Source organism: Somniosus microcephalus, chromosome 23, assembly GCF_052327205.1.
Source record: "Somniosus microcephalus isolate GS21.2 chromosome 23, FLI_Smic_1.0, whole genome shotgun sequence".
NCBI classification, from domain to species: Eukaryota; Metazoa; Chordata; class Chondrichthyes; order Squaliformes; family Somniosidae; genus Somniosus; species Somniosus microcephalus.
The window spans coordinates 71098121-71124714 of NC_141009.1; the positions used below are offsets into that span (position 1 = coordinate 71098121).

Consider the following 26594-nt stretch of genomic DNA (forward strand, 5'->3'; position numbering starts at 1 on the left):
GGGGGAGCAGAGGGATTTGGGGAAGTGGGCTCGGGGCTGTGGGGGATCAGAGGGATTTGGGGAAGTAGGCTCGGGGCTGTGGGATCAGAGGGATTTGGGGAAGTAGGCTCGGGGCTGTGGGATCAGAGGGATTTGGGGAAGTAGGCTCGGGGCTGTGGGATCAGAGGGATTTGGGGAAGTAGGCTCGGGGCTGTGGGGAGCAGAGGGATTTGGGGAAGTAGGCTCGGGGCTGTGGGGGAGCAGAGGGATTTGGGGAAGTAGGCTCGGGGCTGTGGGGGAGCAGAGGGATTTGGGGAAGTGGGCTCGGGGCTGTGGGAGTGCAGAGGGATTTGGGGAAGTGGGCTCGGGGCTGTGGGGGAGCAGAGGGACTTGGGGAAGTGGGCTCGGGGCTGTGGGATCAGAGGGATTTGGGGAAGTAGGCTCGGGGCTGTGGGAGAGCAGAGGGATTTGGGGAAGTAGGCTCGGGGCTGTGGGGGAGCAGAGGGATTTGGGGAAGTAGGCTCGGGGCTGTGGGGAGCAGAGGGATTTGGGGAAGTAGGCTCGGGGCTGTGGGAGAGCAGAGGGATTTGGGGAAGTAGGCTCGGGGCTGTGGTGGAGCAGAGGGATTTGGGGAAGTAGGCTCGGGGCTGTGGGGAGCAGAGGGATTTGGGGAAGTAGGCTCGGGGCTGTGGGGGAGCAGAGGGATTTGGGGAAGTGGGCTCGGGGCTGTGGGGAGCAGAGGGATTTGGGGAAGTAGGCTCGGGGCTGTGGGGAGAGCGGAGGGATTTGGGGAAGTAGGCTCGGGGCTGTGGGGGAGCAGAGGGATTTGGGGAAGTGGGCTCGGGGCTGTGGGGAGCAGAGGGATTTGGGGAAGTAGGCTCGGGGCTGTGGGGAGAGCGGAGGGATTTGGGGAAGTAGGCTCGGGGCTGTGGGGGAGCAGAGGGATTTGGGGAAGTGGGCTCGGGGCTGTGGGGGAGCAGAGGGATTTGGGGAAGTAGGCTCGGGGCTGTGGGAGATCAGAGGGATTTGGGGAAGTAGGCTCGGGGCTGTGGGAGAGCAGAGGGATTTGGGGAAGTGGGCTCGGGGCTGTGGGGGAGCAGAGGGATTTGGGGAAGTAGGCTCGGGGCTGTGGGGGAGCAGAGGGATTTGGGGAAGTAGGCTCGGGGCTGTGGGGAGCAGAGGGATTTGGGGAAGTAGGCTCGGGGCTGTGGGAGAGCAGAGGGATTTGGGGAAGTAGGCTCAGGGCTGTGGGAGCAGAGGGATTTGGGGAAGTGGCCTCGGGGCTGTGGGAGAGCAGAGGGATTTGGGGAAGTGGGCTCGGGGCTGTGGGGAGCAGAGGGATTTGGGGAAGTAGGCTCGGGGCTGTGGGGAGAGCAGAGGGATTTGGGGAAGTAGGCTCGGGGCTGTGGGGGAGCAGAGGGATTTGGGGAAGTAGGCTCGGGGCTGGGGAGAGCAGAGGGATTTGGGGAAGTAGGCTCGGGGCTGTGGGGGAGCAGAGGGATTTGGGGAAGTAGGCTCGGGGCTGTGGGGGAGCAGAGGGATTTGGGGAAGTAGGCTCGGGGCTGTGGAGAGCAGAGGGATTTGGGGAAGTAGGCTCGGGGCTGTGGGGGAGCAGAGGGATTTGGGGAAGTGGGCTTGGGGCTGTGGGGGAGCAGAGGGATTTGGGGAAGTAGGCTCGGGGCTGTGGGGGAGCAGAGGGATTTGGGGAAGTAGGCTCGGGGCTGTGGGGAGAGCAGAGGGATTTGGAGAAGTAGGCTCGGGGCTGTGGGGGAGCAGAGGGATTTGGGGAAGTAGGCTCGGGGCTGTGGGGGAGCAGAGGGATTTGGGGAAGTAGGCTCGGGGCTGTGGGAGAGCAGAGGGATTTGGGGAAGTAGGCTCGGGGCTGTGGGAGAGCGGAGGGATTTGGGGAAGTGGGCTCGGGGCTGTGGGGAGTGCGGAGGGATTTGGGGAAGTAGGCTCGGGGCTGTGGGATCAGAGGGATTTGGGGAAGTGGGCTCGGGGCTGTGGGATCAGAGGGATTTGGGGAAGTGGGCTCGGGGCTGTGGGGAGAGGAGAGGGATTTGGGGAAGTGGGCTCGGGGCTGTGGGATCAGAGGGATTTGGGGAAGTAGGCTCGGGACTGTGGGATCAGAGGGATTTGGGGAAGTAGGCTCGGGGCTGTGGGGAGAGGAGAGGGATTTGGGGAAGTAGGCTCGGGGCTGTGGGGAGAGGAGAGGGATTTGGGGAAGTGGGCTCGGGACTGTGGGATCAGAGGGATTTGGGGAAGTAGGCTCGGGGCTGTGGGGAGAGGAGAGGGATTTGGGGAAGTAGCCTCGGGGCTGTGGGATCAGAGGGATTTGGGGAAGTGGGCTCGGGGCTGTGGGGAGAGGAGAGTGATTTGGGGAAGTAGGCTCGGGGCTGTGGGGGAGCAGAGGGATTTGGGGAAGTGGGCTCGGGGCTGTGGGATCAGAGGGATTTGGGGAAGTAGGCTCGGGGCTGTGGGGGATCAGAGGGATTTGGGGAAGTGGGCTCGGGGCTGTGGGAGTGCAGAGGGATTTGGGGAAGTAGGCTCGGTGCTGTGGGATCAGAGGGATTTGGGGAAGTGGGCTCGGGGCTGTGGGATCAGAGGGATTTGGGGAAGTGGGCTCGGGACTGTGGGAGTGCAGAGGGATTTGGGGAAGTAGGCTCGGTGCTGTGGGATCAGAGGGATTTGGGGAAGTGGGCTCGGGGCTGTGGGATCAGAGGGATTTGGGGAAGTGGGCTCGGGGCTGTGGGAGAGCAGAGGGATTTGGGGAAGTAGGCTCGGGGCTGTGGGAGAGCAGAGGGATTTGGGGAAGTGGGCTCGGGACTGTGGGAGTGCAGAGGGATTTGGGGAAGTGGGCTCGGGGCTGTGGGGGATCAGAGGGATTTGGGGAAGTGGGCTCGGGGCTGTGGGATCAGAGGGATTTGGGGAAGTAGGCTCGGGGCTGTGGGGGATCAGAGGGATTTGGGGAAGTGGGCTCGGGGCTGTGGGATCAGAGGGATTTGGGGAAGTAGGCTCGGGGCTGGGGAGAGCAGAGGGATTTGGGGAAGTAGGCTCGGGGCTGTGGGAGAGCAGAGGGATTTGGGGAAGTGGGCTCGGGGCTGTGGGGAGCAGAGGGATTTGGGGAAGTGGGCTCGGGGCTGTGGGAGAGCAGAGGGATTTGGGGAAGTGGGCTCGGGGCTGTGGGAGAGCAGAGGGATTTGGGGAAGTGGGCTCGGGGCTGTGGGGAGCAGAGGGATTTGGGGAAGTAGGCTCGGGGCTGTGGGGATCAGAGGGATTTGGGGAAGTAGGCTCGGGGCTGTGGGAGAGCAGAGGGATTTGGGGAAGTAGGCTCGGGGCTGTGGGGAGCAGAGGGATTTGGGGTAGTGGGCTCGGGGCTGTGGGGAGCAGAGGGATTTGGGGAAGTAGGCTCGGGGCTGTGGGGAGCAGAGGGATTTGGGGAAGTGGGCTCGGGGCTGTGGGAGAGCAGAGGGATTTGGGGAAGTAGGCTCGGGGCTGTGGGGAGCAGAGGGATTTGGGGTAGTGGGCTCGGGGCTGTGGGGAGCAGAGGGATTTGGGGAAGTAGGCTCGGGGCTGTGGGGAGCAGAGGGATTTGGGGAAGTGGGCTCGGGGCTGTGGGAGAGCAGAGGGATTTGGGGAAGTAGGCTCGGGGCTGTGGGGAGCAGAGGGATTTGGGGTAGTGGGCTCGGGGCTGTGGGGAGCAGAGGGATTTGGGGAAGTAGGCTCGGGGCTGTGGGAGAGCAGAGGGATTTGGGGAAGTAGGCTCGGGGCTGTGGGGGAGCAGAGGGATTTGGGGAAGTAGGCTCGGGGCTGTGGGAGAGCAGAGGGATTTGGGGAAGTAGGCTCGGGGCTGTGGGGAGCAGAGGGATTTGGGGAAGTGGGCTCGGGGCTGTGGGGGAGCAGAGGGATTTGGGGAAGTAGGCTCGGGGCTGTGGGAGAGCAGAGGGATTTGGGGAAGTAGGCTCGGGGCTGTGGGATCAGAGGGATTTGGTGAAGTCGGCTCGGGGCTGTGGGAGAGCAGAGGGATTTGGGGAAGTAGGCTCGGGGCTGTGGGGAGAGCGGAGGGATTTGGGGAAGTGGGCTCGGGGCTGTGGGATCAGAGGGATTTGGGGAAGTAGGCTCGGGGCTGTGGGATCAGAGGGATTTGGGGAAGTAGGCTCGGGGCTGTGGGAGAGCCGAGGGATTTGGGGAAGTGGGCTCGGGGCTGTGGGGAGAGCGGAGGGATTTGGGGAAGTAGGCTCGGGGCTGTGGGCTCAGACGGATTTGGGGAAGTGGGCTCGGGGCTGTGGGATCAGAGGGATTTGGGGAAGTAGGCTCTGGGCTGTGGGATCAGAGGGATTTGGGGAAGTAGGCTCGGGGCTGTGGGATCAGAGGGATTTGGGGAAGTAGGCTCTGGGCTGTGGGATCAGAGGGATTTGGGGAAGTGGGCTCGGGGCTGTGGGGAGAGGAGAGGGATTTGGGGAAGTAGGCTGCGTCTGTGGGAGAGCAGAGGGATTTGGGGAAGTGGGCTCGGGGCTGGGGAAGCAGAGGGATTTGGGGAAGTAGGCTCGGGGCTGTGGGAGAGAGCAGAGGGATTTGGGGAAGTGGGCTCGGGGCTGTGGGGAGAGCGGAGGGATTTGGGGAAGTGGGCTCGGGACTGTGGGAGTGCAGAGGGATTTGGGGAAGTGGGCTCGGGGCTGTGGGGGAGCAGAGGGATTTGGGGAAGTAGGCTCGGTGCTGTGGGGGAGCAGAGGGATTTGGGGAAGTGGGCTCGGGGCTGTGGGATCAGAGGGATTTGGGGAAGTAGGCTCGGGGCTGTGGGATCAGAGGGATTTGGGGAAGTAGGCTCGGGGCTGTGGGGAGCAGAGGGATTTGGGGAAGTAGGCTCGGGGCTGTGGGGGAGCAGAGGGATTTGGGGAAGTAGGCTCGGGGCTGTGGGGGAGCAGAGGGATTTGGGGAAGTGGGCTCGGGGCTGTGGGAGTGCAGAGGGATTTGGGGAAGTGGGCTCGGGGCTGTGGGGGAGCAGAGGGACTTGGGGAAGTGGGCTCGGGGCTGTGGGATCAGAGGGATTTGGGGAAGTAGGCTCGGGGCTGTGGGAGAGCAGAGGGATTTGGGGAAGTAGGCTCGGGGCTGTGGGGGAGCAGAGGGATTTGGGGAAGTAGGCTCGGGGCTGGGGGAGAGCGGAGGGATTTGGGGAAGTGGGCTCGGGGCTGTGGGATCAGAGGGATTTGGGGAAGTAGGCTCGGGGCTGTGGGATCAGAGGGATTTGGGGAAGTAGGCTCGGGGCTGTGGGAGAGCAGAGGGATTTGGGGAAGTGGGCTCGGGGCTGTGGGGAGAGCGGAGGGATTTGGGGAAGTAGGCTCGGGGCTGTGGGATCAGACGGATTTGGGGAAGTGGGCTCGGGGCTGTGGGATCAGAGGGATTTGGGGAAGTAGGCTCGGGGCTGTGGGATCAGAGGGATTTGGGGAAGTAGGCTCTGGGCTGTGGGATCAGAGGGATTTGGGGAAGTGGGCTCGGGGCTGTGGGGAGAGGAGAGGGATTTGGGGAAGTAGGCTCGGGGCTGGGGAAGCAGAGGGATTTGGGGAAGTGGGCTCGGGGCTGGGGAAGCAGAGGGATTTGGGGAAGTAGGCTCGGGGCTGTGGGAGAGCAGAGGGATTTGGGGAAGTGGGCTCGGGGCTGTGGGAGAGAGCAGAGGGATTTGCGGAAGTGGGCTCGGGGCTGTGGGGAGAGCGGAGGGATTTGGGGAAGTGGGCTCGGGACTGTGGGAGTGCAGAGGGATTTGGGGAAGTGGGCTCGGGGCTGTGGGGGAGCAGAGGGATTTGGGGAAGTAGGCTCGGTGCTGTGGGGGAGCAGAGGGATTTGGGGAAGTGGGCTCGGGGCTGTGGGATCAGAGGGATTTGGGGAAGTAGGCTCGGGGCTGTGGGATCAGAGGGATTTGGGGAAGTAGGCTCGGGGCTGTGGGATCAGAGGGATTTGGGGAAGTAGGCTCGGGGCTGTGGGATCAGAGGGATTTGGGGAAGTGGGCTCGGGGCTGTGGGGGAGCAGAGGGATTTGGGGAAGTAGGCTCGGGGCTGTGGGGGAGCAGAGGGATTTGGGGAAGTAGGCTCGGGGCTGTGGGGAGCAGAGGGATTTGGGGAAGTAGGCTCGGGGCTGTGGGGGAGCAGAGGGATTTGGGGAAGTAGGCTCGGGGCTGTGGGGGAGCAGAGGGATTTGGGGAAGTAGGCTCGGGGCTGTGGGGAGCAGAGGGATTTGGGGAAGTAGGCTCGGGGCTGTGGGATCAGAGGGATTTGGGGAAGTAGGCTCGGGGCTGTGGGATCAGAGGGATTTGGGGAAGTAGGCTCGGGGCTGTGGGGGAGCAGAGGGATTTGGGGAAGTAGGCTCGGGGCTGTGGGAGAGCAGAGGGATTTGGGGAAGGAGGCTCGGGGCTGTGGGGAGCAGAGGGATTTGGGGAAGTAGGCTCGGGGCTGTGGGGGAGCAGAGGGATTTGGGGAAGTAGGCTCGGGGCTGTGGGGAGCAGAGGGATTTGGGGAAGTGGGCTCGGAGCTGTGGGGAGCAGAGGGATTTGGGGAAGTAGGCTCGGGGCTGTGGGGAGCAGAGGGATTTGGGGAAGTAGGCTCGGAGCTGTGGGGAGCAGAGGGATTTGGGGAAGTAGGCTCGGGGCTGTGGGGGATCAGAGGGATTTGGGGAAGTAGGCTCGGGGCTGTGGGAGAGCAGAGGGATTTGGGGAAGTAGGCTCGGGGCTGTGGGGAGCAGAGGGATTTGGGGAAGTGGGCTCGGGGCTGTGGGGGAGCAGAGGGATTTGGGGAAGTAGGCTCGGGGCTGTGGGAGAGCAGAGGGATTTGGGGAAGTAGGCTCGGGGCTGTGGGGAGCAGAGGGATTTGGGGAAGTAGGCTCGGGGCTGTGGGGAGCAGAGGGACTTGGGGAAGTAGGCTCGGGGCTGTGGGGAGCAGAGGGACTTGGGGAAGTAGGCTCGGGGCTGTGGGGGATCAGAGGGATTTGGGGAAGTGGGCTCGGGGCTGTGGGGGAGCAGAGGGTATTGGGGAAGTAGGCTCGGGGCTGTGGGGAGAGCAGAGGGATTTGGGGAAGTAGGCTCGGGGCTGTGGGGGAGCAGAGGGATTTGGGGAAGTGGGCTCGGGGCTGTGGGAGAGCAGAGGGATTTGGGGAAGTAGGCTCGGGGCTGTGGGAGAGCAGAGGGATTTGGGGAAGTGGGCTCGGGGCTGTGGGGAGCAGAGGGATTTGGGGAAGTAGGCTCGGGGCTGGGGAAGAGCAGAGGGATTTGGGGAAGTAGGCTCGGGGCTGTGGGGGAGCGGAGGGATTTGGGGAAGTAGGCTCGGGGCTGTGGGGAGCAGAGGGATTTGGGGAAGTGGGCTCGGGGCTGTGGGGAGCAGAAGGATTTGGGGAAGTGGGCTCGGGGCTGTGGGAGAGCAGAGGGATTTGGGGAAGTGGGCTCGGGGCTGTGGGGAGCAGAGGGATTTGGGGAAGTAGGCTCGGGGCTGTGGGGGAGCAGAGGGATTTGGGGAAGTAGGCTCGGGGCTGGGGAAGAGCAGAGGGATTTGGGGAAGTAGGCTCGGGGCTGGGGAAGAGCAGAGGGATTTGGGGAAGTAGGCTCGGGGCTGGGTAAGAGCAGAGGGATTTGGGGAAGTAGGCTCGGGGCTGGGGAAGAGCAGAGGGATTTGGGGAAGTAGGCTCGGGGCTGGGGAAGAGCAGAGGGATTTGGGGAAGTAGGCTCGGGGCTGTGAGAGAGGAGAGGGATTTGGGGAAGTAGGCTCGGGGCTGTGGGGGGGCAGAGGGATTTGGGGAAGTAGGCTCGGGGCTGTGGGGAGCAGAGGGATTTGGGGAAGTAGGCTCGGGGCTGTGGGAGAGCAGAGGGATTTGGGGAAGTAGGCTCGGGGCTGGGGAAGAGCAGAGGGATTTGGGGAAGTAGGCTCGGGGCTGGGGAAGAGCAGAGGGATTTGGGGAAGTAGGCTCGGGGCTGGGGAAGAGCAGAGGGATTTGGGGAAGTAGGCTCGGGGCTGTGGGAGAGCGGAGGGATTTGGGGAAGTAGGCTCGGGGCTGTGGGGAGCAGAGGGATTTGGGGAAGTGGGCTCGGGGCTGTGGGGAGCAGAGGGATTTGGGGAAGTGGGCTCGGGGCTGTGGGGAGCAGAGGGATTTGGGGAAGTGGGCTCGGGGCTGTGGGGAGCAGAGGGATTTGGGGAAGTAGGCTCGGGGCTGTGGGGGAGCAGAGGGATTTGGGGAAGTAGGCTCGGGGCTGGGGAAGAGCAGAGGGATTTGGGGATGTAGGCTCGGGGCTGGGGAAGAGCAGAGGGATTTGGGGAAGTAGGCTCGGGGCTGTGGGGGAGCAGAGGGATTTGGGGAAGTAGTATCGGGGCTGTGGGGGAGCAGAGGGATTTGGGGAAGTAGGCTCGGGGCTGTGGGGGAGCAGAGGGATTTGGGGAAGTAGGCTCGGGGCTGTGGGGGAGCAGAGGGATTTGGGGAAGTGGGCTCGGGGCTGTGGGGGAGCAGAGGGATTTGGGGAAGTAGGCTCGGGGCTGTGGGGGAGCTGAGGGATTTGGGGAAGTAAGCTCGGGGCTGTGGGAGAGCAGAGGGATTTGGGGAAGTAGGCTCGGGGCTGTGGGAGAGCAGAGGGATTTGGGGAAGTGGGCTCGGGGCTGTGGGAGAGCAGAGGGATTTGGGGAAGTAGGCTCGGGGCTGTGGGAGAGCAGAGGGATTTGGGGAAGTGGGCTCGGGGCTGTGGGGGAGCAGAGGGATTTGGGGAAGTAGGCTCGGGGCTGTGGGGGAGCAGAGGGATTTGGGGAAGTAGGCTCGGGGCTGTGGGGGAGCAGAGGGATTTGGGGAAGTGGGCTCGGGGCTGTGGGGGAGCAGAGGGATTTGGGGAAGTGGGCTCGGGGCTGTGGGGAGCAGAGGGATTTGGGGAAGTAGGCTCGGGGCTGTGGGGAGCAGAGGGATTTGGGGAAGTAGGCTCGGGGCTGTGGGATCAGAGGGATTTGGGGAAGTAGGCTCGGGGCTGTGGGAGAGCAGAGGGATTTCGGGAAGTAGGCTCGGGGCTGTGGGGGAGCTCAGGGATTTGGGGAAGTAGGCTCGGGGCTGTGGGATCAGAGGGATTTGGGGAACAGGTTTACAGGACATTAAAGCAGCTCCTCGGGGTGATAAGGCTGTAAAAATACTAATGGAAATCTAGGTTTTATCACCAGGTACAGAATATAAAAGACGAGATAATGAGGAGCCGGTGTAGAACCTTAATAAAGCTCCGTTAGACACTGGTGCAGTACTGGGCTCCGCACTGTGGCAAGGATATCGAGGGTTTAGAGAGAGTACGACACAGATTCACTCGGATGGTGCCTGGTGTGAAGAAATAAAATGACAAAGAAAGACTTGAAAAGTTGTCTTTTTTCGTTAGAACAACACAGATTACAGGGCGATGTGATCGAGGTGTTTAAAGGTATGAAAGGATGGGCCAGGCTCGATGGAAACAGCCTGTTTCAGTAGTTGAGGGTCTAGAACGAGGGGCCAGAGATACAAGATTAAATGTAAGAGATTTAGAACAGTGAGCAGGAGAAACCTCTCCACGCAGAGAGTCGTGAGGCTGTGGAATTCACTTCCTGGGTCAGGGACTGAGGCAGAAACTGTGTCAACATTGAAGGTTGGATTGGAGAGGTGGATTCAGGAAAAGGGGTTTAAGAGATATGGGGACAGGCCGGGTTAATGTGATCAGGACTATTTGGTCACGTGGGGGGTAAACACCGACACAGACTGGATGGGCCGAATGGCCTGTTCCCGTGTTGTAACACCTGTCTATTATTCTCCAGGGCCATTGAGGCCAATTTTCACACTGCTGACATCAGCCAAGTATTGAGGAGAGTTAGAGAAGGAAACAAATGGGGTTGGAATGGCCGTGCTCGAGCGTCAGGATGTCCCAGGGGGTCCCCAATTTGAATAGCTCCACCATTGGCGGACATACGTCCTAAGCTCTGGAACTCCCTCCCTGAACCTCTCCGCCTCGCTACCTCTCCTTCCTCCTTTAAGACGCTCCTTAAAACCTCCGTCTTTGACCAAGCTTTGGTCACCTGCCCTAATTTCTCCTTATGTGACTCGGTGTCAAATTGTGTCTGATTATCGCTCCTGTGAAGCGCCGCGGGACGTTTTACTACGTTGAAGGCACTATATAAATGCAAGTTGTTGTTGTTGTGTTAAAGCAGTATCTATTTGGATAGAGTTAAGGAATAGGATGAGAAATGGTGCAGTTCTGGGTGTGAGTTCCAGGCCACCAAACAGCGATGATTAGGTAGAGGTAGATCTCCAGTCACTTTGGAGAGATACAAGAAGAAGAGGGCAATAATTTGGGAGATTTTAACTATCCCCGGATTGACTGGAGTAAAGTTAATGGTCAAAGTGGGGAACACTTTTCAGAATGGATCCAGGACTCTCCCTAGATCAGTCCAACAAGGAAAGCAGCTTTGCTTGATTTAATTCTGGGAAATAAAGTGGGGAAAACAACTGATGAGAGAGTCGGAGAACAATTGGGAAATAGTGACCAAAGCATCGTTAGGTTCAGTGTAAGAGTCGAAAGAGATAATGAAGAGTCAGGGATAAGGGTGAAAAGGCAACGTTCAGTGAGATAAGAAGGGATGGTGGACAGATTAACTGGGCAGTAAAGTTAGCAAACAGGATGACAGATCAGTAGGGGGAAATCTTCAAATCTGAAAAGAACAAAATATATTAGTATATAAAGCGAAAAGATTAGCGTTCTGCAGATAATTGTCGAGGTTAATCTTACACTGAAACTTGGCTCAGTGGTAGCACTCTCACCTGTCAGTGAGGAGCATTGGGTTCAAGCTCTGCTCCACAGCGCACAGACCCTGACACTGCAAGGGGCTGAAGCACCTTGACCCTGGGTCCTGACCCCGAGCTGCGTCCTGACCCTGACCCTGACCTGGGTCCTGACCCCGAGCTGGGTCCTGACCCCGAGCTGGGTCCTGACCCTGACCCTGACCTTGGTCCTGACCCCGAGCTGGGTCCTGACCCCGAGCTGGGTCCTGACCCTGACCCTGACCTGGGTCCTGACCCCGAGCTGGGTCCTGACCCTGACCCTGAGCTGGGTCCTGACCCTGACCCTAACCTTGGTCCTGACCCTGACCCTGACCCCGAGCTGGGTCCTGACCCTGACCCTGAGCTGGGTCCTGACCCTGACCCTAACCTTGGTCCTGACCCTGACCCTGACCCCGAGCTGGGCCCTGACCCCGAGTTGGGTCCTGACCCTGACCCCGAGTTGGGTCCTGACCCTGACCCTGACCCTGAGCTGGGTCCTGACCCTGACCCTGACCCTGAGCTGGGTCCTGACCCTGACCCTGACCCTGAGCTGGGTCCTGACCCTGACCCTGACCCCGAGTTGGGTCCTGACCCTGACCCCGAGTTGGGTCCTGACCCTGACCCTGACCCTGAGCTGGGTCCTGACCCTGACCCTGACCCTGAGCTGGGTCCTGACCCTGACCCTAACCTTGGTCCTGACCCTGACCCTGACCCCGAGCTGGGCCCTGACCCCGAGTTGGGTCCTGACCCTGACCCCGAGTTGGGTCCTGACCCTGACCCTGAGCTGGGTCCTGACCCTGACCCTAACCTTGGTCCTGACCCTGACCCTGACCCCGAGCTGGGCCCTGACCCTGAGCTGGGTCCTGACCCTGACCCCGAGTTGGGTCCTGACCCTGACCCTGACCCTGAGCTGGGTCCTGACCCTGACCCTGACCCCGAGTTGGGTCCTGACCCTGACCCCGAGTTGGGTCCTGACCCTGACCCTGACCCTGAGCTGGGTCCTGACCCTGACCCTGAGCTGGGTCCTGACCCTGACCCCGAGTTGGGTCCTGACCCTGACCCTGAGCTGGGTCCTGACCCTAACCCTGAGCTGGGTCCTGACCCTGACCCTGAGCTGGGTCCTGACCCTGACCCTGAGCTGGGTCCTGACCCTGATCCTGAGCTGGGTCCTGACCCTGACCCTGAGCTGGGTCCTGACCCTGACCCTGAGCTGGGTCCTGACCCTGATCCTGAGCTGGGTCCTGACCCTGACCCCGAGTTGGGTCCTGACCCTGACCCTGACCCTGAGCTGGGTCCTGACCCTGACCCTGACCCTGAGCTGGGTCCTGACCCTGACCCTGACCCTGAGCTGGGTCCTGACCCTGACCCTGACCCTGAGCTGGGTCCTGACCCTGACCCTGACCCTGACCCTGAGCTGGGTCCTGACCCTGACCCTGACCCCGAGTTGGGTCCTGACCCTGACCCCGAGTTGGGTCCTGACCCTGACCCTGACCCTGAGCTGGGTCCTGACCCTGACCCTGACCCTGAGCTGGGTCCTGACCCTGACCCTGACCCTGAGCTGGGTCCTGACCCTGACCCTGAGCTGGGTCCTGACCCTGACCCTGACCCTGACCCTGAGCTGGGTCCTGACCCTGCCATATCGCTGGGTCACCTCAAGTAAATATCCGTTGGCTGTTCAGTGGTGCCCCTCTTGTATAACACTGGACTAGTGCACGGGAGGGGGGAGGCCTTAAAGAAGCCAAGTGTGACTGAAGATTGCAGTGACAGGCTGGGGAAGCAGTGGGTTAGTAGGAAAGTGCTTTGTCTCAGTGAGTTGCCTGTCAGGCAGCAGTAATGGTTCATGTGCCCCCAGCCCTCACCTCCAACTGCAAGTGTGAAGCTCATGGAATTCTTGATCACGAAGATTGAGCCCATCCGATCAGCTGCCTCTTCCTCTTGCCCATGAACCTGAACCTCCACCCCCAGACTCCCCCCTACCCTAGCCCTGAACCCGTGTCTTTCTCCTGCTCCTCTCCGACCTCCCCCCACGCCCTGCCCAAGTTCATCTTGTCCATGAGACCCACCTCCTGCTTCCTCGATCCTATTCCCGCCAAACTGCTGACCACCCAACTTCCCATGCTGTCCCCTACGTTAGCTGCTAATGTTAATGGTTCTCTGTCCCCCTCCCCTTCAAATTTGCTGTCATCACCCCCTCCTCAAAAAAACATCCCTTGACTCCTCTGGCCTTGCAAACTCCCGCCCCATCCCCAACCTCCCTTTCCTCTCCAAATTCCTCCCAAATCCGTGCCCATCTTTCCCACAACTCCATGTTTGAATCCCTCCAATCAGGTTTCCACCTCTGCCACAGCACTGAAACGGCCCTTATCAAAGTCACAAATGACATCCTCTGTGGCTGTGACAAAGGTAAACTATCCCTCCTCATCGTTCTCGACCTGCCTGCAGCCTTTGACGTGGTTGACCACTCCATCCTCCTCCAATGTCTCTTCATCATCCAGCTGGGCGGGCCTGCCCTCGCCTGGCTCTATTCTTATCTATCCAGTAGTAGTCGGAGAATCTCCTGCAGCGGCTTCTCTTCCCGCCCCCGCACCGTTACCTCTGGAGTTCCCAAGGATCTATCCTTGACCCCCTCCTATTTCTCATCTACACGCTGCCCCTTGGTGACATCATCCGAAAACACAGCCTCAGTTTCCACATGTACGCTGACGACACCCAGCTCTACCTCACCACCACCACTCTCGACCCCTCCACGGTCTCTGATTTGTTATTCTGTTTGTGTGATAACTGGTCTTAGATAAGCTGCAAGTTCCTCCAAATTAAACATTGGGAAGACCAAAGCCATTGTCTTCAGTCCCCACCACAAACTCCGTTCCCTCGCCACTGATTCCATCCCTCTCCCTGGCCACTATCTGACCGTTCGCAGCCTCGGCATCCTATCTGACCTAGCGCTGAGCTTCTGACCTCATATCCTCTTCATCACCAAGTCCACCTATTTCCACCTCTGTAGCGTCGCCCGTCTCCGCCCCTGACTCAGTTTATCTGCTGCTGAATCCCTCACCCAGGCCTTTGTTACCTCGAGGCTCGACATTCCAACGCTCTCCGGGCCGGCCTTCCATCTTCCACCTTCCATAACCTCGTGCTCATCCCAAACCCTGCTGCCCGTGTCCTAACTCGCAGCAGTGCCGCTCAGCCCCAAACTCTCCGTTCCTCTGACTGTTGCCTCTTGTGTACCCCCCTCCCTTCGCCCCATCACTGGCAGCCAGGCCTTCAGCTGTCTTGGCCCCACACATGAAATCCCTCCTTGAACCTCTCCACCTCCATCTTCTCCTTTAAGATCCTCCTTAAATCCCACCTCTTTGACGATACTGATTGACTGAAACACTAACGAACAGGGAGGGAACCCACCAATCAACAAGCGGCCAGGAAAACTACCAATGAAGAATCAGCAAACAGCAACCAATAAGCTTACAAGGAATAAAAGGAGAACCAATGAAATTGTGCAAAATTGGGGTGACCATACGTCCCCGTTTTCCGGGGACAGTCTCCAGACGAGGTGCTGTGTCCCCCAGACGAGGCGCTGTGCCCCCAGACAAGGCGCTGTGTCCCCAGACGAGGCGCTGTGTCCCCAGACGAGGCGCTGTGTCCCCAGACGAGGCGCTGTGTCCCCAGACGAGGCGCTGTGTCCCCAGACGAGGCGCTGTGTCCCCAGACGAGGCGCTGTGCCCCCAGACGAGGCGCTGTGCCCCCAGACGAGGCGCTGTGCCCCCGGTTAACGAAACTCGTCCCCAAATACACTCGCCGCCATTTTATTTGAATGAGCTATTTTCAGCCTAATCCTATTTTCAGTAAATCTGCGCCCGCACTCAGGGACTCAAAGCCAGACCAATCAACAGCAACAACAACCTGTATTTATATAGCGCCTTTAATGTAGTAAAACATCCCAAGGTGCTTCACAGGAGTATTTTAAGACAAAATATTTGACACCGAGCCACATAAGGATAAATTAGGGCAGGTGACCAAAAGCTTGATCAAAGAGGTCGGTTTTAAGGAGCGTCTTAAAGGAGGAAAGAGAGGTAGCGAGGCGGAGAGGTTTAGGCAGGGAATTCAAGAGCTTAGGGCCGAGGCAACAGAAGGCACGGCCACCAATGGTGGAGTGATTATAATCAGGGATAATCAAGAGGGCAGAATTAGAGGAGCGCAGATATCTCGGGGGTTTGTGGGGCTGGAGGAGATTACAGAGATGGGGAGGGGCGAGGCCATGGAGGGATTTGAAAACAAGGATGAGAATTTTGAAATCGAGGCGCTGCTTAACCGGGAGCCAATGTAGGTCAGCGAGCACAGGGGTGATGGGTGAACGGGACTTGGTGCGAGTTAGGACACGGGCAGCCGAGTTTTGGATGACCTCAAGTTTACGTAGGGTGGAATGTGGGAGGCCAGCCAGGAGTGCGTTGGAATAGTCAAGCCTAGAGGTAACAAAGGCATTGATGAGGGTTTCAGCAGCGGATGAGCTGAGGCAAGGGCGGAGACGGGCGATGTTACGGAGGTGGAAGTAGGCGGTCTTAGTGATGCCGCGGCTGTGTGGTCAGAAGCTCATTTCAGGGTCAAATATGACACCAAGGTTGCGAACAGTGTGGTTCAGCCTCAGACAGATGTTAGGGAGAGGGATGGAGTCAGTGGCTCGGGAACGGAGTTTGTGGCAGGGACCGAAAACAATGGCTTCGGTCTTCCCAATATTTAATTGGAGAAAATTTCTGCTCGTCCAGAACTGGATGTTAGACAAGCAGTCTGACAATTTAGAGACCGTGGAGGGGTTGAGAGAAGTGGTGGTGAGGTAGAGCTGGGTGTCGTCAGCGTACATGTGGAAACTGAGGCTGTGTTTTCGGATGATGTCACCAAGGGGCAGCATGTAGATGAGAAATAGGAGGGGGCCAAGGATAGATCCTTGGGGGACACCAGAGGTAACGGTGCGGGAGCGGGAAGAGAAGCTGTTGCAGGTGATTCTCTGGCTATGATTAGATCGATAAGAATGGAACCAGGCGAGTGCAGTCCCACCCAGCTGAGCGGTGGTGGAGAGGCGTTGGAGGAGGATGGAGTGGTCAACCGTGTCAAAGGCTGCAGACAGGTCGAGAAGGACGAGGAGGGATAGTTTACCTTTGTCACAGTCACAATGGGTGTAATTTGTGACTTTGATGAGAGCCGTTTCGGTACTGTGGCAGGGGCGGAAACCTGATTGGAGGGATTCAAAACATGGTGTTCCGGGAAAGATGGACACGGAATTGGGAGGCGACAACACGCTCAAGGACTTTGGAGAGAAAGGGAGGTTGGAGATGGGGCGGTAGTTTGCAAGGACGGAGGGGTCAAGGGTTGGCTTTTGAGGAGAGGGGTGATGATGGCAGATTTGAGGGAGAGAACCGTTAACAATATCAGCTAACATGGGAGCCAGAAAAGGAAGTCGGGTGGTCAGCAGTTGGTGGAAATAGGGTCGAGGGAGCAGAAGGTGGGTCTTGTGGACGAGATGAGTGTGGAGAGGTCATGAGGGGAGATCGGAGAGAAACTGATGTGAGTTCAGGGCTAGGGCAGGGGTGAACTTTAGAGGAAGTTTGGCCCGGTGGGCTAGGGGAAGGAAGGGAAGTGGCAGAGGCATTGATCAGATGGTCTCAATCTTAGAGACAAAGAAGTCCATGAGCTCCTCGCACTTGTCGGAGGTGAGGGTGGAGGAGACAGGGGAGGGGGTCACCAAGGGGTCACCAGGGCCCACTGTTGATTGACAGATTCTCTGCCCATTGGCGGATCACAGTTTGTGACGACAGTTTGGCTTTGACTGAATTGGCTTCCATTTGGACCAATGAAAGGACAGAGTGGGGGGCGAGTGCTGGCCAATGGGGCAGCTGTGTTTGCGCAGGTGTGATGGGGGTGTTGTCAGGAGCCCGGGGACAGGCAACACTGAGGCTGCGTTAATGTGCGGAGTGGAAGGGGTTTAGTGCCTGCCTCTGTAACTCGACAGACGGAGATCGGTACCTCAGTCTCACTCAGTCCTATGACAGCAGTGCCAGTCTGAGGCTAAACATGGCTCTGTGTGTTTGTGTATACAGAAGGGAAATGCTGAACGCCATTTCCATTATAATAATGCAAGAGGCAAGCAGCATGGTAACCCCCGCCCTCGACCGTCTCAGAGCGACCCCCCCCCTTCATCAATGTGTGAGAGGAGGGGCCGCTGCCCTTACTGTCCAGGGTGATCCCACGCCCCACTAATCGTTTCTTGATAGCGCAGCAATCTTTAATAAATCAGTGAAAAATAAATGACTTGGGCAGTGGTGTGAAGAAAGAGATTTTTTGAATAGGCCGTACAGACAATGGGTTTGAAAAACTGACGTTCCTGAGCAGTGTTAGTGAATTATTTATGAACCGTGTCGGAATGGGCTTCAATATTGTGACGTCACACTCACGGGAATTATATTATTTGTGCTGTAGATGTGCAACTGTTAAAATATAGGCTGCTAAAAAATGTTGCCTCGCTATGCTGCACATCCTGCATATTCCGTCCTGCACTCCCACCCTGTGCGTCCCCGGGCTCGGGTTAGAAAATATCGTCACCCTACTTAAAATTCTGAAATATTTTGCTTCGGCCGAATACAGTTTGTAACACAATAAATAGATTAAAAATACAAAATTCATAACAAAACCATTGAGCTTGCCAATGCAATTGCCTTTTCTATATTTGAAATCTCTCAGCTGCATTTTTCTGCAGAGGCCTGCCCTTTTCTCAGAAGCCTGGGGCTTGAGTTTTAAGCAGTTCCTGCATTGTCGCTTCTGCTGGGCTTTCTCGCCCATGTCTGGCTTCGAATGGTGCCCGATTGTGCGTGTGAGGCACAGGCCATGCACTCACTCGTGATCACACCCTCCTCTGTGGCACGTGGGAATCACAAAAATGAAACATTTGCTCATCAGGCTCTTTATCACTCGCCACAACATTAACATTGGTCCCTGACACGGGTAGGGGGGCAAACATGGGGGACTTGAGATGCATTTCTCCTCAGAAACACTTATTGTCATCTTGCTATTCAGTTTAGTCGGTTTGACACCTTGGCCATGTCCAGACAGAGAGGCTGGGAGATCCTTCTGATCTTTGCTATAATTGCAGATGTACTTGTATGGGCAAAGAGGCACGTGGCGGATGACATTTAATGCTGAGAAGTGTGAAGTGATACATTTTGGTAGGAAGGATGAGGAGAGGCGAGATAAACTAAATGGTATAATTTTAAAGGGGGTGCAGGAACCGAGAGGCCTCGGGGCGTCTGTACACAAATCTTTGAAGGTGGGAGGGTTGTTAAAAAATCATACAGGATCCATGGTTTTAATAATCGAGGAAGAGAGTGCAATAGCAAGGAGGTTCTGGTAAACCTTTATAAAACACTGGTTAGACCCCAGCTGGAGTCTGGTGTCCAGTTCTGGGCCCCGCACTTTAGGAAGGATGTCGAGGCCTTGGAGAGGGTGCAGAGGAGATTTACTAGAATGGTACCAGGGATGAGGGACGTCAGTGATGTGGGGGGGACTGGAGAAGCTGGGGTTGTTCTCCTCAGAGCAGAGAAGGTTAAGGGGAGATTTAATAGCGATGTTCAAAATGATGAGGTGTTTTGTTAGAGTAAATAATGAGAAACATTCCACTGGCAGGAGGGTCGGTAACCAGGGGACACAGGTTTAAGGTGATTGGCAAAAGAACCAGAGGGGGAGACGAGGAAACATTCTTCGAGTTATGATGATCTGGAATGCGCTGCTTGAAAGGGCGGTGGAAGCAGATTCAATCGTAACTTTCTAAAGGGAATTGGATAAATACTTGAAGGGGAAAGATTTCCAGGGCTATGGGGAAAGAGCAGAGGAGTGGGACTAATTGGAGAGCTCATTCAAAGAGCCGGCACAGGCACGATGGGCTGAATGGCCTCCTCCTGTGCTATAAGACTCTGTGATTTTGTGAAAACTTATGCAGTTGACAACCTGTGAATGTCTGTTAACTGAATGTAATTAGGAGAGGTACAGTTCATTTAACGTGCTTTGTTTCAGTATATATTCAAAGGGGTTTGAATAGTTTATATGAGTCAGCCAGAGGGACTGAGCCAGGTCTGATCCCCTGGTGATGTCTCACTGTGTAGTAAGTGAGCGACAGTGCTCCAAGAGTCAGTTTAATGCCGAGGATTAGCACAGGAAAAGTTCTCTTTGGTTACAGCAAGCTCGTGCAATCTCAAGTTGTTTTGACATTTCAGTAAGAATAGTAAAGTTTATAATTACTGTAAGCATCCTGATTGTACTGAGTGCTGCTTATTTACCTGTTCAATGTTAAATAAATGTGTCTGTTGGCTTATAGTCCGCACCTCAGTCTGATGGGGGGAATATTCATCTACCTACCCCACACCACCTGGTATGTTCCAGTAAGCCATAGTACATTGACAAGGATTCTCTGTTAAACCATTGGCTCTTGCTACATTTACCTGAAAATTGGAGAGGTAAAGGCACACTCCAGGTTGTAAGGGACTCGAGGTGCATTTACAGGAGTAACCCAGGGACACCGAACTTGAGGAGTACCTAGCGTAAAAACACAAAAATGAGGGCTTTTATTTTGGAGTGGGGAAGGGTTGCTGCTTTGTGTTTGATATTCCCTCCCTGGATTGCTTGTGCCCATTTGGTTCATGGGGGGGGGTGCGAGGTGGGGGATTAATAGGGAGGGGGCTGTCCGAGGCCAACACAGCCCCCACCCCCAGGCACAGATGGTAGGGTCCTGACCTTCCATTAGATCTGGGGTTCCTTTAAAGGTAATGCTGATATTATATAATACACTTTCTTTCTCTCTCCCACATGGCAGCTGTCTCCCATTCTGCCAGAACATTTCACACCTAATCTAGAGCCGTCTTTTGTCTCCACTAGTCCTATCACCATCTCGTCTCGTTTTCAATACCTCTTAATGTCTCTCCACTTCTTTTGTTCTCTCCCAGCCCTGCCTTTCGATCTATTTCATTTTCTTTCCAGTTTTGAAAGAGGGTCCGACCCGAAACGCCGACTCTAATTTCTCTCCAGCATTTTCTGTTGTTATTTTATATAATACACTGTCCGTCACACTCCTGTTATAGGGGAGGGCGTATTCTCCGAAACATTGGAAGCAATGCACTGATCGTCAACGCATGGGTCTGAAATGTGTTGTTTGGTTACAGCTATCTCCTGCAATTTCGAGACTGATTTTTGTGAATGGGAACAAAACGTGACAATCGGCCTCGAGTGGATTCAAGATAACGGGAAAGGTCCAAACCTGACGAACCATGGCCCGATGTATGATCACACCATCAACGGGAAAGGTAAACAGGAGGCTTCAAGGGTTCCAAACCCTGGGGAGACGAGGTAAAAATGAGGAAGTGAGGCATAAGAAGGGGAGTCAAAGTGGGGTAACCTTTCCAAACAATGGGGAGGAGAGGCGTGGACTCAGTTAGCAGGGAAGGATGTTGAAGTGGACTGTGTAAGTGGGGTCAAGGCTTGTGGAAGGAGAAAGGAATGGGGCGATACTAGGGTGTTCCACTCTGTGTGGACCCTGACACACATCACTGACCCCAGCCAGAGGACCCCACCTCCCAATTCACAAGGAGCCACTGTTAGCGCTGTACTCAATGGAGGCCCCGCAAGGAGAGCGGAAATCCTCATCACTCACGCCTCTTCACTTAAATGAATCTGATGTTTGATTTCCACCACTGGGTAAAAGGAAAGCTAAGGGATAGTTGACAATTTCAGCTAGCGTGGAAGTCCGATACACAGCTCCTGAAGGAGAGATCACCAGAGGTGCTGTGCAAGCATGTGTGGAAGTCAAGAATCCAACTAGCAACCCAGTTTAGATTATGCAACTGTCTTGTAAACACAGCCCTGCCGTATGGAGCAGACACATGGACTCCTACAGTTTGTGACCAATCAAATACTGGGCGCCTTTCACCAATGGTCCCTCTGATTAATAGTCAGAGCGCAGACTCGTCAGTAACTCAGAGATCAACTCGCTGTTTCCAAGACCATCGGCCTCTGATGACAGCTGCTATTGGGGCCAGTCACCCGGTCAGATGAGAAGTTTGATGTGAAGAGAGCCCTGTAGGCTCCCAATCCAGGCTCCATCCACATTGGTGAGGATGAGGTCAAGTAAGTTATTCCCTCGTGTTGGTTCTCTCACCACCTGTCGCAAGTCCAGTCTGGCAGTTATGTCCTTCAGGACTCGGCCAGCTCGGTCAGTAGTGGTGCTACCGAGCCACTCTTGGTGATGGACATTGAGGTCCCCCACCCAGAGTACATTCTGTGCCCTCGCTACCCTCAGTGATTCTTCCAAGTGGTGTTCAACATGAAGCAGTACTGATTAATCAGCTGAGGGAGGGCGGTAGCTGGTAATCAGCAGGAGGTTTCCTTGCCCATGCTTGACCTGAAGCCATGAGACTTCATGGGGCTCGGAGTCAATGTTGAGGACTCCCAGGGCCACTCCCTCCCGACTGTATACCACTGTGCCGCCACCCTTGGTGGGTCTGTTCTGCCGGTGGGACAGGACATACCCAGGGATGGTGATGGAGGAGTCTGGGACATTGGCTGAAAGGTATGATTCTGTGAGTATGACTGTGTCAGGCTGTTGTTTGACTAGTCTGTGGGACAGCTCTCCCAATTTTGGCACAAGTCCCCAGATGTTGGTGAGGAGGACGTTACAGGGTCGACTGGGCTGGGTGTGTCTTTGTCGTATCCGAATCCGGTGCCGAGGTCAGTGCCGGGTGGTCCGTCCGGTTTTGTTCGTATTATTATTTTTCGTTGCTGTTTGATATAACTGAGTGTATGTTGAGGTTTCTGACTGGGGCCTTTGCAGAAAGGAAGAGCGAGCATTTATATAGCGCCTTTCACGATCTCCTCAAGCACTTTACAGCCAATGAAGTACTTTTGAAGTGTAGTCACTGTTGTAATGTGGGAAACGTGGCAGCTAATCTGCACAGCAAGCTCCCACAAACAGCAATGTGATAATGACCTGATAATCTGTTTTTGTTACGTCGATTGAGGGATAAGTATTGGCCCCAGGACTCCGGGGAGAACTCCCCTGCTCCTCTTCAAATAGAGCCGTGGGATCTTTTACATCCAGCTGAGAGAGCAGATGGAGTCTCGATTTAACATCTCATCCAAAAGACGGTGAATTTGAAGGAGAGTTTGATCTATTCCTAGCTCATCTGGAGCTCCAGGTTATTTTGTTTTTTGGCCATCTTCTCCTGGGGTCAGTGATCCTGCAGCTTATTTTATGTAACATTGCAAGCTTGTTTTCCCTGAATCATAAGAACATAAGAAATAAGAGCAGGAGTCGGCCATACGGCCCCTCGAGCCTGCTCCGCCGTTCAATAAGATCATGGCTGATCTTCTACCTCATCTCCACTTTCCCGCCCGATCTCCATATCCCTTGATCCTCATAGAGTCCAAAAATCTATCGATCTCAGCCTTGAATCTACTCAAAGACTCAGCATCCACAGCCCTCTGGGGCAGAGAATTCCAAAGATTCACAACTCTCTGGGTGAAGAAATTCCTCCTCATCTCGGTCCTAAATGGCCGACCCCTTATCCTGAGACTGTGCCCCCTAGTTCTAGACTCTCCAGCCAGGGGAAACAACCTCTCAGCATCTACCCTGTCAATCCCCCTCAGAATCTTGTATGTTTCAATGAGATCACCTCTCATTCTTCTAAACTCCAGAGAGTATCGGCCCATTCTACACAATCTCTCCTCATTGGGCAGCCCTCTCATCCCAGGAATCAATCTAGTGAACCTTCGTTGCACCGCCTCCAAGGCAAGTATATCCTTCCTTAGATAAGGAGACCAAAACTGTGCCCAGTACTCCAGGTGTGGTCTCACCAAGGCCCTGTACAATTGTAGCAAGACTTCCTCACTCTTATACTCCAACCCCCTTGCAATAAAGGCCAACATGCCATTTGCCTTCTGTTATATCCGTGTATCTTAATGTTCTGTTCTTCAATAATTAGACAACAGACTGCAGGGAACGATTATTATGTCCGTGTATAATTGAGACACGGACTGCAGGAGTTGATTATAACAAGTCTTTACTGAATGGAGACAACCTGGAAACTGAAACTACAGAAGCCTGCTAGGGCCTTTTATACAGGGGTGGTCACTGCCGGTACTGCAGTCTGAGACCAGTTATTCCCTTAAAGGTACATACACAACAATTCCTCCCCTTTTAGATAAACAGTACATAACATTCATTCAACAACTAAGCAATAACTAATTACAATTACAATTACGGTTGCTAGATACATTGAGTCATAGAGTCATAGAGTTTTACAGCACAGAAAGAGGCCCTTCGGCCCATCGTGTCTGCGCCGCCCATCCATCCCTGTCCAGTCTAATCCCATTTTCCAGCATTTGGTCCATAGCCTTGTATGCAATGGCATTTCAAGTGCTCATCCAAATGCTTCTTGAATGTTGTGAGGGTTCCTGTCTCTACCACCCTTTCAGGCATTGAGTTCCACATTCCAACCACCCTCTGGGTGAAAAAGTTCCTCCTCAAATCCCCTCTAAATCTCCTGCCCCTTACCCTGAATCTATGCCCCCTTGTTATTGACCCCCCTACTAAGGGGAAAAGTTCCTCTTTGTCTACCCTATCTATGCCCCTCATCATTTTGTACACCTCAATCAGGTCCCCCCTCAGCCTTCTTTGCTCCAAGGAAAACAACCCCAGCCTGTCCAGCCTCTCTTCATAGCTGAGGCGCTCCATCCCAGGTAACATCCTGGTGAATCTTCTCTGCACCCTCTCCAAAGCAATCACATCCTTCCTATAGTGAGGCGACCAGAACTGCACACAGTACTCCAGCTGTGGCCTCACCAGCATTTTGTACAGCTCCATCATAACCTCCCTGCTCTTATATTCTATGCCTCGGCTAATGAAGGCAAGTATCCCATATGCCTTTTTAGCCACCTTATCTACCTGTTCCGCTGCCTTCAGGGATCTATGTACATGTACACCAAGGTCCCTCTGACCCTCTGTACTTCCTAGGGTCCTACCACTCATTGTGTATTCCCTTGCCTTATTTGTCCGTCCAAAATGCATCACCTCGCACTTTTCAGGGTTAAATTCCATTTGCCACTTTTCCGCCCATCTGACCAACCCGTTTATATCGTCCTGTAGCCTGAGGCTTTCCTCCTCACAATTTACCACCCCACCAATTTTCGTGTCATCTGCGAACTTACTGATCATACCTTTTACATTCTCATCCAAATCATTTATGTAGATCACAAACAACAAGGGACCCAGCACCGATCCCTGAGGTACCCCACTGGACACAGGCTTCCAGTCACAAAAGCAACCTTCGACCATCACCCTCTGCCTCCTGCCACTCAGCCAGTTTATGATCCAACGCGCCAAGGCACCCTGGATCCCATGGGCTCTTACCTTCTTGACCAGTCTCCTATGCGGGACTTTGTCAAAAGCTTTACTGAAGTCCATGTAAACCACATCCACAGCATTTCCCTCATCCACCCCCCTAGTCACCCCCTCGAAAAATTCAATCAGATTTGTCAGACATGATTTACCCTTGACAAAGCCATGCTGACTATCCCCGATTAATCCTTGCCTCTCCAAGTGGAGACTAATTTTGTCCCTCAGAATTTTTTCCAATAATTTCCCTACCACAGATGTTAGGCTCACTGGCCTGTAATTCCCTGGTTTATCCCTGCTACCCTTCTTGAATAATGGTACTACGTTAGCTGTTCTCCAGTCCTCTGGTACATCCCCTGTGGCCAGAGAGGTTCTGAAAATTTGTGTCAGAGCCCCTGCAATCTCCTCCTTTGCCTCCCACAGCAGCCTGGGATACATCTCGTCTGGGCCTGGGGATTTATCCACTTTTTGGCCTGCTAAAACCGCTAGCACCTCCTCCCTCTCGATGCTAATATGTTCAAGTATGTCACAGCCCCCTTGCCCGATTTCTATGTCTGCATCGTCTTTCTCCATAGTGAACACAGATGCAAAAAATTCATTTAAAACCCCGCCTACATCATCTGGCTCTACACACAGATTGCCACTTTGGTCCCTAATGGGCCCTACCCTTTCCCTGGTTATCCTCTTGCCCTTAATATACTTATAAAACATCTTAGGATTTTCCTTTATTTTGCTCGCCAGTGTTATTTCATGGCCCCTCCTCGCCCTCCTAATTTCTTTTTTAAGTATGCCCCTGCATTTTTTATACTCCTCTAGGGCTTCTTCCGTCTTTAGTCTTTTGTAACTGCCAAAAGCCCCCCTTTTATTTCTAATGCATTTTTGTATATCCCTTGTCATCCAAGGTTCCCTTTGCTTGTTGGTCCCACCCTTGACCTTTACAGGAACATGTTGGCGTTGTACTCTCTCTATTTCCCTTCTGAAAGTCTCCCACTGTTTTGATGCGGATTTTCCTATAAGTAGCTGCTCCCAGTCCAATTTGGCCAGATCCTGCCTTATCACATTAAAATCGGCCTTCCCCCAATTTAGAACCCTTATTTCCGGGCCGTCTTTGTCTTTTTCCATGACCACCTTAAATCTCACCGAATTGTGGTCACTGTCGCCAAAATGCTCTCCTACTGACACTTCCACCACTTGCCCGGCTACATTCCCCAGAATTAGGTCCAGTACCGCCCCCTCTCTTGTAGGACTTTCTACATGTTGGCTCAAAAAGCTCTCCTGGATGCACTTTAAGAATTCTGCACCCTCTAAGCCTTTCACACTCTGACTATCCCAATTTATATTGGGGAAGTTGAAATCCCCCACTATTATTACCCTATTATTTTCGCACTTCTCTGAGATTTGCCTACATATCTGTTCCTCTATCTCCCCCTGACTGTTTGGGGGCCTATAGTACACTCCCAGCAAAGTGCTTGCCCCCTTTTTGTTTTTAAGTTCTACCCATATGGCCTCATTAGAGGAACCCGCTAATATATCATCCCTCCTTACAGCAGTAATTGACTCCTTAATTAATATTGCAACACCCCCTCCCCTTTTACACCCCCCTCTGTCTCGCCTGAAGATTCTATACCCCGGAATATTGAGCTGCCAGTCCTGACCCTCCCTCAACCATGTCTCCGTGATAGCAACAATATCGTACTCCCATGTGTTCAACAACAACTTCAGTTCATCCACCTTATTTGCAAGACTCCTTGCATTAAAATAAATGCCTTCCAGCCCTGCCATATTCTCTTTTGCCTTCACATATTTGCTTTGCCTTCCCAGCTGACTTGTTTTTCCCTCTGTATTTGGCTGTAAATCACCCCCTACTATAGCTCCACTCTGTACCCCATCCCCCTGCCAAGTTAGTTTAAACCCCCCCCAGCAGTGCTAGCAAACCTCCCCGCAAGGATATTGGTTCCCCTCTGGTTCAGGTGTAAACCGTCCGACTTGTACAAGTCCCACCTTTCCCAGAAGCAGACCCAGTGATCCAGGAAACTAAAGCCCTCCCCCCTGCACCAACCCTTTAGCCACGCATTCATCTGTTCTATCTTCCTATTCCTATACTTACTAGCACGTGGCACCGGGAGTAATCCAGAGATTACAACCCTTGAGGTCCTGCTCTTTAATCCTTCACCTAGCTCCCTAAATTCTTGCTGCAGGACCTCATCCCTCTTTTTACCTATGTCGTTGGTACCAATGTGGACCACGACCACTGGCTGTTCACCCTCCCCCTCCAGAATGCCCTGCAGCCGCTCAGTGACATCCTTGACCCTGGCACCAGGGAGGCAACAAACCATCCTGGATTCACGTCTACGGCCACAGAAACGCCTATCTGTTCCCCTTACTATAGAATCCCCTACCACTATTG

At 55.1% G+C, this 26594-nt stretch overlaps 1 protein-coding gene across 1 annotated transcript in view; it reads left to right on the forward strand.

Moving 5' to 3' along the window:
* The window catches only part of mamdc4 (MAM domain containing 4), a 365757-nt gene that overhangs the window by 15535 nt on the left and 323628 nt on the right, over positions 1-26594 (forward strand). Inside the window, exon 2 of the mRNA XM_085965967.1 lies at positions 19962-20102. Coding sequence (XP_085822093.1) covers positions 19962-20102 — 141 coding nt within the window. The remainder of the gene's footprint in view (positions 1-19961; positions 20103-26594) is intronic.